The following is a 10596-nucleotide window of genomic DNA, read 5'->3' on the forward strand; positions in this document are numbered from 1 at the left end:
AAGGGTTCTGCAAAAGCTGTATTTCTATGTTATTAATTTTTTTTAGATTCGTGTGTAACTATGAATTTTGTCCGCTTGGATGTACACCAGTGAGCAAAAGTATACGGACCACAGGGTCGCCGAAAAAACAGAATTTCTTCGTAATTAATACGCATAAACGGAAACTGACGAGTGCACTGGAAAATTCGTAATGCTAAGTTTGGGCTGGAGGCTTTCATTTCAAGATGCATTCACAGACAGAGAAGATAATTATTTTTATCGCGCAGTCCCTGGTCCGTATACTTTTGCTCGCGAATGTACTATTATATGCATTTCACAGAATTGTATTATCATTTTTCGTTGATGAGTCACAGAGTTGTAAACTTGATAGTTTCCTTTTTGAAAATTTCAGATTTTTGCCAGTTTTATATCAAAAATTCACAACCTCAATCAAAAATGCGAAACCAACAGTCACTAGATTTTAAGTTTTTCTTTTAAATGCAACAAACCCCGTCAAATTCGGTGCAGTGACTGTGCAGTGAATTTAGTCACTGTTGGTTTCGCATTTTTTATTTAGGTTGTGAATTTTTTATATAAAATTGAAAAAAAAATCTGAAATTTTCAAAAAAGGAAACTATCAAGTCTACAATTCTAACTCATCAACGAAAAATTTTAATACAATTCTGTGAAATGCATCTAATAGTACAACTAAAGCGGACAAAATTGATACGTTCCACATGAATCAAAAACTTTAGTAATATGGAAATACAGCTTTTGCAGAACACTTGTAAACAAAGTAACCAATTCACGTAAAATGTCAAATGACGTATCGAAATTGTCCGCTTTGAATGGTCTAATGTATGCCGTTTAAAGAACCGCCATATATATTCTTGATGCACAGATATTATTTCAAACCTCCTGCTTCTATTATTTTCGTACTGTCGCTTATTTGAAAATCGTTCTAACAAAATTCAGGCCCTAAATCAAAATTCCGCTTCAACAGTCACTAGAATTTAACTTTCTCTTTCAAATGCAACAAATTGCATTACAATCGGTCGAGAGGTTATCTAAAAAAAAACGTTTTTGCGTTTTACATATATTGGAACAGGCCGCGTCGGAGTTGGGCCCGAGCTAAAGCTTCCTCTTAAGGATAAATGCTTAACGTGCGTAAAGGAAGATGCGCGTAGTATATATTTTGGTGTGCAGTAATGACAATTAAAATGTACCGATTAAACGCCATAACGTGACAACGTGCGCATTCGTAATGTGTATAACATAGCACACTAGAACCGAAATGTCAGTAATAATAACAAATGCTGAAACATACCTGAGAGAGAAAGACATGAGCTGCCGTTACAGAACTGGACATTAAAATTAGAGAGTATTACCTAGAAATCCTGGTGCGAATTTTTATGTTTAACTCATCTAAAAATGAAGGGCAAGAGCAAATTTTCAACTGTGCGCTTTTCTCGTTTTTTTTTTTTCATTTTCATTTTATTTGGGCCCATTTGCGTGGCAGCTAAGACTTATGTGTGGGAGGGAATTAGTGAAGGGTGATGCAGTTACGGACTTTCCCGCACACATCTTGGCCGGTGTAAATACTAGCAAATCCTCATTTCACTGGCCTAGCTGGACCAATTACTAGACTAATGCACATGCCAGCTCAACAGAAAACAAGAGAGAGAAAAAGAAAGGGGGGGGGGACGACGACTCACCCGGACAGATTGGACTCACCTCTTCTGGATAGTCGATACGACGTGACAGTGCCTCTGCCGTAATCGTAAATGTCGACAAACTCTACGCCTAGAACAGACGCTGATATTTTCGCTCTCTTTCCCTCGTAGTCAAAATACTCTTCGACCCACGCTGGGTGGTTGGCGTCGATGGTATTCATTTCGTACTTCGCTATGTAGCTGTGGCCGATTTCAGGTGGCTTCGGTTGGTCGCCGTCACCTTCACAAAGGGCGAGCGTAAACTTCAAAAATTCATGGCATATAAATGATATGTTGAAGCAGGGCACTTGTGAGGAGAATAAAAAGTTGGAGGATGCTTAAGCTTTACCTTTAAGAGTGTAACGCGATAGCATTCAAAGATCGCTGACTATGCTTGTCACGCTTCCCGGCAACTTCCGCTTTCGTGCGCATGCGCAGAGGCGAGCGTCATCTGGATGGTGGTGTTGCAAGAATACGAGTGGACCGCGCCGCTCTATGGATGGTAGAAAAGCTGGAAATGGGGTTTGCGTTCGAATTTCCGCGTAACAGAATTATGGTTTCTGGCATATTCAAATTACAATCCGACGCTATCATGTAGGTAGATTGTGTTTAGGTCATACTTAACGATTTTTCTACGCATTTTACTTTGAGAAATTCAATTAGTTCAGTAACGCCTCTGCGCCAAAAGGAGGGCCTGCGTGGTTGTTGCTCAGAATGATTTATCGCAAAGCGACGTCCGACGCCGACACCAGATTCTTTTGTGACACGGGGCCCTGAACGCTCTCGCGTTGAAAGATATGAGTGGTAATGGTAATCGAGGCACTGTGGTAATCGGTGCATGGGAAGCTTCCGGACGGGTTCTATCGCACTCTCAATAACGAGAGGCTTTTATTCTCTTGGTGCAGGTAGAAGTGCAAATAGGGTGTGTGCTGAGAAGTACGAATGGAAACGCTTCATGTTTAAACACTCTGCACCCCTTCCGATAGACACACCTCCCAATACAGACGTTGTTAAATGTCCTTTGGTGTCGTATTGAACTCCAGTAGACTTCTGCAAAGACGAACTCGGAGGGAGTGGGAAATTTGTTCGTGTCATTAGAATCTCGTCTTATTCAGATCGCATCAATTAAGACGAGGTGCTATTCCCCCCGGGAGTGGTAGTGGAAGGTCGTGTTGAAGGCCGAGAGGGTGACTTCGAGGTGAATGTTAGAGAAGTGTTAACAGTGCCAGTGGGGCAGAAAAGGTGGGCGGAACCTTTCCTTTTCCATATCTGCGTTGCTAACTCAAACTGCATGCCCACGTTAGCTGGTATGCGCCGATAGTCAATGGTGCTTTAAAGAACATTTGAAAGTGCGTTGATGTCATTTAACGGTGCCGCTGACATCGTAACATGACCTGAGTTCGCGTCATTTTTTATGATATGAATATTTCCCTTGGGACCATCTCCTTAGGCAGTGCGACTATGGCAGTTGTGGGATCGACGCATGGCACCAGTGCGATGGTGTACGTGCGAGCGAGGATCTAAAAAAGCGACAAAAAGGGTGGAGTTACCGTAATTTGGGTAGATGTATACATCGGCAGGTTCTTCAGTGCAGCGGTTCCCGTAGTACGGGATGTAGCAATGAACTCTCAAAAGTACCGTGCAGACCGTAACACATTTTAGCCTGCGTCATCAAAATAAATGGAAGAAAACGAGCACAACAAAGCACAAACAAGAGAGTTCTTGACAGCTTCAGCACCGCACACCGCTATGTATTATTGTCTAAAATTTGCAAAAAAAGAAAAAATGTATGCCCTGTTGAGGAACGTTACGTTGTGGCATTCACATACGACAAAACAGCACAACTTTGCATGAGTGATACACACTGCAGGCTTCACTCCATTTATTTCTAGTTAGGAGTGGTTGAATATCTGTTTATAACGCGCACGAGGAAACACACACTGAAGCAACGGGCATTGCTTGTCATTGCTCTTCGTCGATACTTTCACGTAGTAGTGACGGGAAGAACACAGGAGCAAAACTGTGAATGTCCGAACTTTTTATTGGGCGAACTTGTGCCCATAAAAGCAAGTTACATTCAAAGCACAACGATAGCGACGAACACAGTTGGCGATAGTCGAAAATCTGATCTGTGGGTCAAGCGCGTTGGATTTTATACATGAGTCGTCGACGGTTACAGATTAATCGCTGGTGCCCACGTGTATCCCAGAAAGCACTACACCATTCGCGTCGCTCATACAATCAGATTACACAAGCCTCGGTTACAACAGACAGCGGATAGAACCATCGATAACACTCGAGAAACTTCCGATACATGAAGGCGCGTCCTGAACCGAGCAATAACGTTTAACATTTGTTAGTCGGTGAAGAGCGGACACAGGTGAAAGATAAACAAGTACGCATGTCAGTACTCTATTATCCATCGCCCTTTCCCTTTCGCGCCCACTTCGTATCCTAAATTTTTTTTTTGACATTGTAGAGGTTGATACTGAATAAAAAAAAATGTCACCAGTCTGTAAACTGCGTCTAAAACCGCATTTAAAATGTAAAATTTTGACATGCTGAACACGAGTATAAATACTAACTACAATAATTACGCGGTATAAGTATAAAATGAACATAAACTGTAATTTAAGGCGGTGATATTGTCAATTTTACACTCTCTATCATTATCAGCCCACTGCTGGGATTGCTCTGTTTAGGCTTCTTACTGATGTTGTGGAGTTGTAAACTCCAAATTCTTGCGATTTCTGCAGCTTTTCTTGTGAAGTTGTTTGAAGGCCTATTCCACAATTTGTGGCTGTGCTATAGCAGCTGACTGCCCTGTCACGCAACAAATTTATTCGTTCAATTTGATTTGCATAACTGCTTAAGGAGAGCATATCCACGCGTAAACCACATGAATGCCAACACTTTCGGCACGACAGCCAGGATTAGTGCAGAACGACGACAACGGTCACGTGACGACGGCTCCCGCCACATTGCAAATTGTTCAGCATTGTGTTTGCTTGCATGTCACTTGCTAACTCTTAGAGGCAAGACTTCGTGACTAAGCCCGTGTTCGAGCAATAAACCGAGATTCACCGAGCTCCGCTATACACGTACAATATGAGTTCGAGACAGAGTTTGCTACACTTACCAAAACATAGCTGATGGCTAAAAAAGCACCTCGTTTAATTGGCACGTCTTCACGTTTCAGTGCTTGCCAACGTTTCTTATATATGCAAGTAACGCTGCTGCTTGTCCACTCCCGTTTCGCTAACTGATGACCTTCTGAAAAGCGACAATACAGCTTTCTTATAGTAACCCCGGATATATCAAACCACTCGTTATAATAACCAGCGGGGCTGGTCCCAATTGAATGCTTACAATTTCTGTGACAAAAAAAGAACTAACTTAATGCGCAGCAAAATCAAAACAATCCCTAATACTAAACATCGATGACCGAAGTGACTATCTCCATTGTCAATACATGCGTTCTCGAAGGGATCAACGGGCTAAAGTACCAGCTGCATACGTCTGCATGACCCTTGCGACACTAAGCTTCAGTCAGAATTCTGGAGAACCTTCGCGTCACCTGCCTTCGGAACGTGTTCTGGAGAGCCACTGTTGCAGGTCACATTGAAGACCTGAATTACTGGGGTGTTTTATTAGCGCAAGTTCGAAATCGAACCGAATACGGATATTCGAGGAAAACGATCCTCGAATATCGAATCGGGTACCGAATATCTTCGAACTTCCCAACGAAAGGCAGTATAGAGGTTCTGTGGAGTCCTATCAGTAATAAAAACAGCTGCTTACTTATGTTATTAGATATGTGTAATACTGTTCTGAAATAGACTTTCAGAAAACTCGTGAACTTGTAAATGAGAAACAAGATAAATGTGATCTTATTTGACGCAACGTGACACAGAAGACAGCTCCCCACAAATTTCTATGTTCGTCGAAGGAGCTATATGTAATACTACAGCACTGTAAATCGTTTTAAAATGGTAAATAAAATATTGTGAGGTTGTTCTGATAATGAATTGCTTCACCTATAGCTCAAGAAAAAAGGTAGGGTGCAACAAGAGGTGCATCCTTATCGAAATAAGGATAATTATTGAGCACAGCTTAGCTACTTTATATGTTTGCTCGGAGACTGGGGCCAGACTGGGGCCAGCCTGCGCACCAACCTCGGTTCCCATACAGCAGAATCATCAGAATCACTCATTACTTTTATCGGTATTTCACCCTGTGGACTTCAGGAAGTGATGTTGTCTCTTATAGTGGATTGGAAACGAATATTCAACAACTTCCAATAGTGAATCTTCGAATGGAATACGAGTCAAATGATGGAAAGTATTCGACTTATATTCAAAATTCGAATATTACCCCTGGCCTACTTGTTAACCAAATTGTTAATATCAGCGTTATTGACGCTCCTACGTTTTTGCCTTCTGTTGAGGGGTGCATAAACACTGTTGTTGAGGAAGACGAAAGCAATTTTTTTGAAGCGAGAGAGTCGCTTTACTGTGAGATTCCAGCTATAGCAACCCTCTTTCTGGTTTCCGCGTAGTTTACTATAACCTGGTTGTATAGCGCACTATGACGGACTGTTGTTTACACACAGAAAAAGAAACAACGAAAATATTAAAAGGGTATGTATATCTGTTCATTCGTTTACAAGTCATATTATCTAATGGAAATTCGACTTCTGTCTGGTCTGCTTATCGCTATCATGAACCACCGAGTTGAGAGCACACCACTGGCGTAAATACCAACGCCCACCTCTATGTCGCTGCCCTGTCACTTTCTCATATGGCAGCACACCAGGCAAGGTGCGCTGTTCATTCATACGCGACACGTTTGAGAGCACTACAATCGCGGCCCGCAAGCGGGCACGTCACACATATTTCTTTTTTTTCATAATTTACGGGCTTTTCTTTAGGGACGCAGAGAAATCGATTACGGAATAAGCAGGACGATATTATTTCCTGAATCGAATGTTTCCTAGAAGGCTTTGCATCTTTGTTTTTGGAAATCCTGTTTTGAGGTTAATGTTTCAGAATTTGGTCATTATTCCTGAATAAAAATTTAGTCGCTTAAATACAAGAAATAGCAGGACTTGTTCCATACAATAACCAACAACATGAGCTTGGGCGCGCCCACCTAGAATTTTTCGCAACATTTTTAAACCAATGTGTTACCGTGATTAGTAACTGACAACCTCACCAAACGGAGGTTTCCGGTGCTAGGCCACCAATACAGCACTCGCCATTTGGAACGACCTGGGGCCCACAGTAATAAATTCCAAGGACCTTATTTCCCTAAGCATCGCATGGTGTTCCCGCTAGTTATAACCCGCGCGCGGCCTAGTCGTAGCTGAGAACAGGCCCGCCCTCCCGTTGAACTGATGCAAACAATGCACTTTGAGAATGAGCCCACTTCCGTTTGACTCCTCAAGTAATCCTTTTACAATAGTTCATTGTTCACTCTATTGCGCGAATTTTTTTTTTTAATAGAATGCCTTCCGATTGCATAAATACAAGGAACCAATAGATTCTAATTTTGAACGCAGTCAGGTGTGGGCGTTGCGCTTGAGACCTCAGCCCGTCTACAGAAAAATATGGCTATATGCCATTCATGCATGCATCTGTGTATCAGCTGCTTATTTCTCCTTACTTTGCAATATATCAATGATCATCGTTCCACTTTATGCTTATATGCCCCAGGTATTCGCACTCAAATATGTACACATACTTCCGTAAAGAATGAAATGGTGAAGGATGCATGTTCAGATATTTAGCAGCACTTACCGTACTATGGGCTTCCATGAGATGTGGGGTGAAAGTATGAGTATGAAGGCAACAATGTGCAGATGTGCGAAGTAGATTCGTGTACACTTTTATATTGCTCATTTCAGCAACCACAAACAATGGCTGCGCTCAGCCGGTGTGACCTCACGTTCGTCTACATGAGATATGACAGCCGATTAAAAGATAACACTCACCATCTGGCAGAGCACAATTGAATGTTCTTTATCTTTGTCGTTCGTTTAGCGTTGATCCGATGGAGATGTTCTATAATCAAGAAAAAAGAAAGCCTGCTCAATAGCGCTCCGTTGCCGAAGAAAAAAAAAAAACAAGGGTAATCGACAGCATGATCTTGAATTGTAGCGCGAAGTGACGCAGACAGAGACTAGAAGCAGACAGGACGAGCGCTAACTCTCAACTAAATTTTTATTGAAACTATCAACATATATGTAGGCGATTGCAAATATTGCCGCATATGAACATAACAAAAACTAAAAAAAACATCAGTTAAACATATCAAGAGGCAGGGAAGCCAAAAAGCAAGAAACCAAAAGACACTACTTGAGATTAACACACGTGCTGTGAAGATATTGAAATTCGCATTCTAACAGAGACAATGATGCGTGGCTGACGCAAGCCTCTCCTAATCTTTTAATGTGAAATGCCTCGATTATTTTCCTTGTGGTTTGGCATTTGTGTCTTGCAATAATTTTTGTATCTTCCAACAAATGTTTACAACGGAAATTGAAACAATGCGACGCTAGATGTGAAGCATTGGGGTTGTTAGGTGATTGTGTTCCTTTAGTCTAATAGTGGTACACCTGCCGCTCTGTCCAATGTAAGTTTTCCCGCACTTAAGTGGAATCTAATAAACTATACCAGTGTTACAAGGCACAAAAGGGGACACATGTCTAACGCCGCAATCATCTTTTCTTTTTTGCCACCCTGCTCAGGTTTCCTATTTATCATAGGGCACGATAGACAACTTGTGGGGGGCCCAGAAAACTGTATGGACGCAATATCTATTGGCTATGTTCCGTAAACCACGGGATAATCTATGTACATAGGGTACCACAGCTAACCTTCTTTCTTTTTTGTTCTTGTTTCTTAGCGGGGCTTTTTACCCATTTCAAAAGCTTTTCGCAGGTTAGTGATAACAAATGCACAGGATAACCAGCCTTCTCGAGCCTATCTATCTGTTGTGAAAAACTTTGTTGTATACTGTGTGGACATGACTCAGCAATGGGAAACCTAAGAGCTTAGTATGCTATCCCCTGTTTAACAAGTTTGGAATGACAAGAAGAAAATTCAAGCAGTGGTTTCATTGCCCTAGGCGAATAGTGCCAACAGACGTGCTCCTCCTGAAGCGTTAAGCACACATCTGGAAACTGTAATTTGTTGTTCTGTATAAGCTCAAGCGGGATGCCTTTGTGGGTTGCCTTTGGAATCTATTTTAGAGCATTTGTTGTTTTATCTATAGAATACCTTTGTAAAAGGGGTAGTTCTATGTATGCACAAAAATCGGGTGTTTGCATTAGTTCAAAAGTTGCGCGATATTTATCTAAGTCGCGTCAATAAAAAGCTACAAAACAATCTTAAGGAATTGGCTGTGCATACCTTTCGATACGTAGATGACTACCTAGTGTTTTGTTCTTGCGATAACTACACCAAGAAAGCTACGGATATTTTAAAAGTTTTTAGGGAATGTGGTGTGGGTCTTGGTTTCACGATTGAGCTTATCCAGAACAATAAATTACAGTTTCTAGATTTTTGCTTAACGTTACAAGAGGAGTACGGCTCTAGCAGACTAGAGCGCACTAGCTCAGGTCGACTTCTCTGTCTTTCCTGTCAATAAATTCTCTACTTCTCTCTTCACCTAAATCTGAGTGCACTAGCGTTTTTGCGTTTGCCCCCGTTTAAATGCGGCTGCCACGGCCAGATTGAACCTGTGACTTCGAACAACGCCATTGGAGACCTTTGGCGTGTCTGGTATCCCGCTAAACGCAGCCGCACTTGACGTTTTGCCACGTGGACGGAGGCGCAAACCTGAGCGGCCTGCACGATGCTGGTTGCACGACGCAGAGCTCAGCCAGACAAACTCAGCTAATTTCGCACTAAACAGGTGTTTTCTGCTTCGCTTTCGGCAATGACCCAGGCTGCTCGCACCAAAAAATAAACAATCAAGTGCCGAGATACTAAGGCCATTATGGCGAAGCTGCATATATCATTTCCTTTTGTCTTGTCGATGTTTTGCTGTTCTACAAAGAACATGAATCTGGCAGAACCCATCCCACGATGACTGTGGACAGTAACGCGTTTAGCATTGAATCAATATAGTGCCACAACGTATTGCCATTGTCGAAATATTTAAAGGATCTTTTTCATCATTGTACAGTGGTACATACTCAGTTACCCAAGTTGGCGTCAAAGGCGTTCACTGAAGGCCAACACAGACCGTATGGCACATACCCAGTGCTCCATGTCGGCGTCAAAGAGTTTCACTGAACAGCGATACCTACCCAGTCCCGCATCTACAGTAAACAATGTCGGCTTGAAAGATGTTAATTGAAGAGCGGCACATATGTACACGTTGCCACATACACAGTGATCCAAGTTGGTCCTGCGGTTGGCGTCGAACCCTGTTCCCTCTGCACAGCAGTCCGATGCGCTACCGATTCAACCATGGACTGCCCAGTGACCACTGATAGGCGCGAAAATGTTTATACACGACATATACATAGCCCCTGGGAACTGCTTGAAGTATCTTAAGAACGCTAACACGTTAAAATAATCGCGGATCCCATGGATATGGGGGAATCGGTCATAAGCGAAGCTTTCTTTGAGGTTTGTTGTTGTTTTTGCCCTCAAAACACTCAACAACAAATCCGTTTACCGAAATTATGATGATAATGAATAGCTTAAGAGTAGTGGCATCTATTTTGTTGATGCTGATATTCGTTCCTTCATGTTCACGTGACTTCTTCACTTCTATGTAGCTGAACACTTCTCGCTCGATGCACGCTCTGTTTATGGATTTTATTGATGTTGATGGGGATTCCTTTTCAACATTTTGATTTGCATAACTTCTTTCTTCACACTCGGCTGCTTCT

At 42.1% G+C, this 10596-nt stretch overlaps 1 protein-coding gene across 5 annotated transcripts in view; it reads right to left on the bottom strand.

Annotated features, from left to right (window-relative positions):
- LOC126530910 (uncharacterized) overlaps positions 1-4976 on the bottom strand; it is a 60101-nt gene extending 55125 nt beyond the window's left edge. For 3 of the 5 annotated variants that reach the window (XR_008612569.2, XM_055070862.2, XM_050178236.3), the window contains exons 1-3: positions 4831-4975; positions 3242-3354; positions 1714-1932 (exon numbers count right to left, since the gene is read on the bottom strand). Coding sequence is in view for 4 of the 5 variants with exons in the window: in XM_055070862.2 (XP_054926837.1) it covers positions 1714-1932; positions 3242-3354; positions 4831-4838 (340 nt within the window). In the remaining variant the exon portion in view is untranslated. Of the gene's footprint in view, positions 1-1713; positions 1933-3241; positions 3355-4830 lie in introns of all 5 variants that reach the window. The other 2 variants (XM_055070861.2, XM_055070860.2) reach the window with 1 other exon arrangement.
- Positions 4977-10596: the final 5620 nt, after the last annotated feature.

The sequence above is a fragment of the Dermacentor andersoni genome, chromosome 5 (genome assembly GCF_023375885.2).
Source record: "Dermacentor andersoni chromosome 5, qqDerAnde1_hic_scaffold, whole genome shotgun sequence".
Taxonomy (NCBI): domain Eukaryota; kingdom Metazoa; phylum Arthropoda; class Arachnida; order Ixodida; family Ixodidae; genus Dermacentor; species Dermacentor andersoni.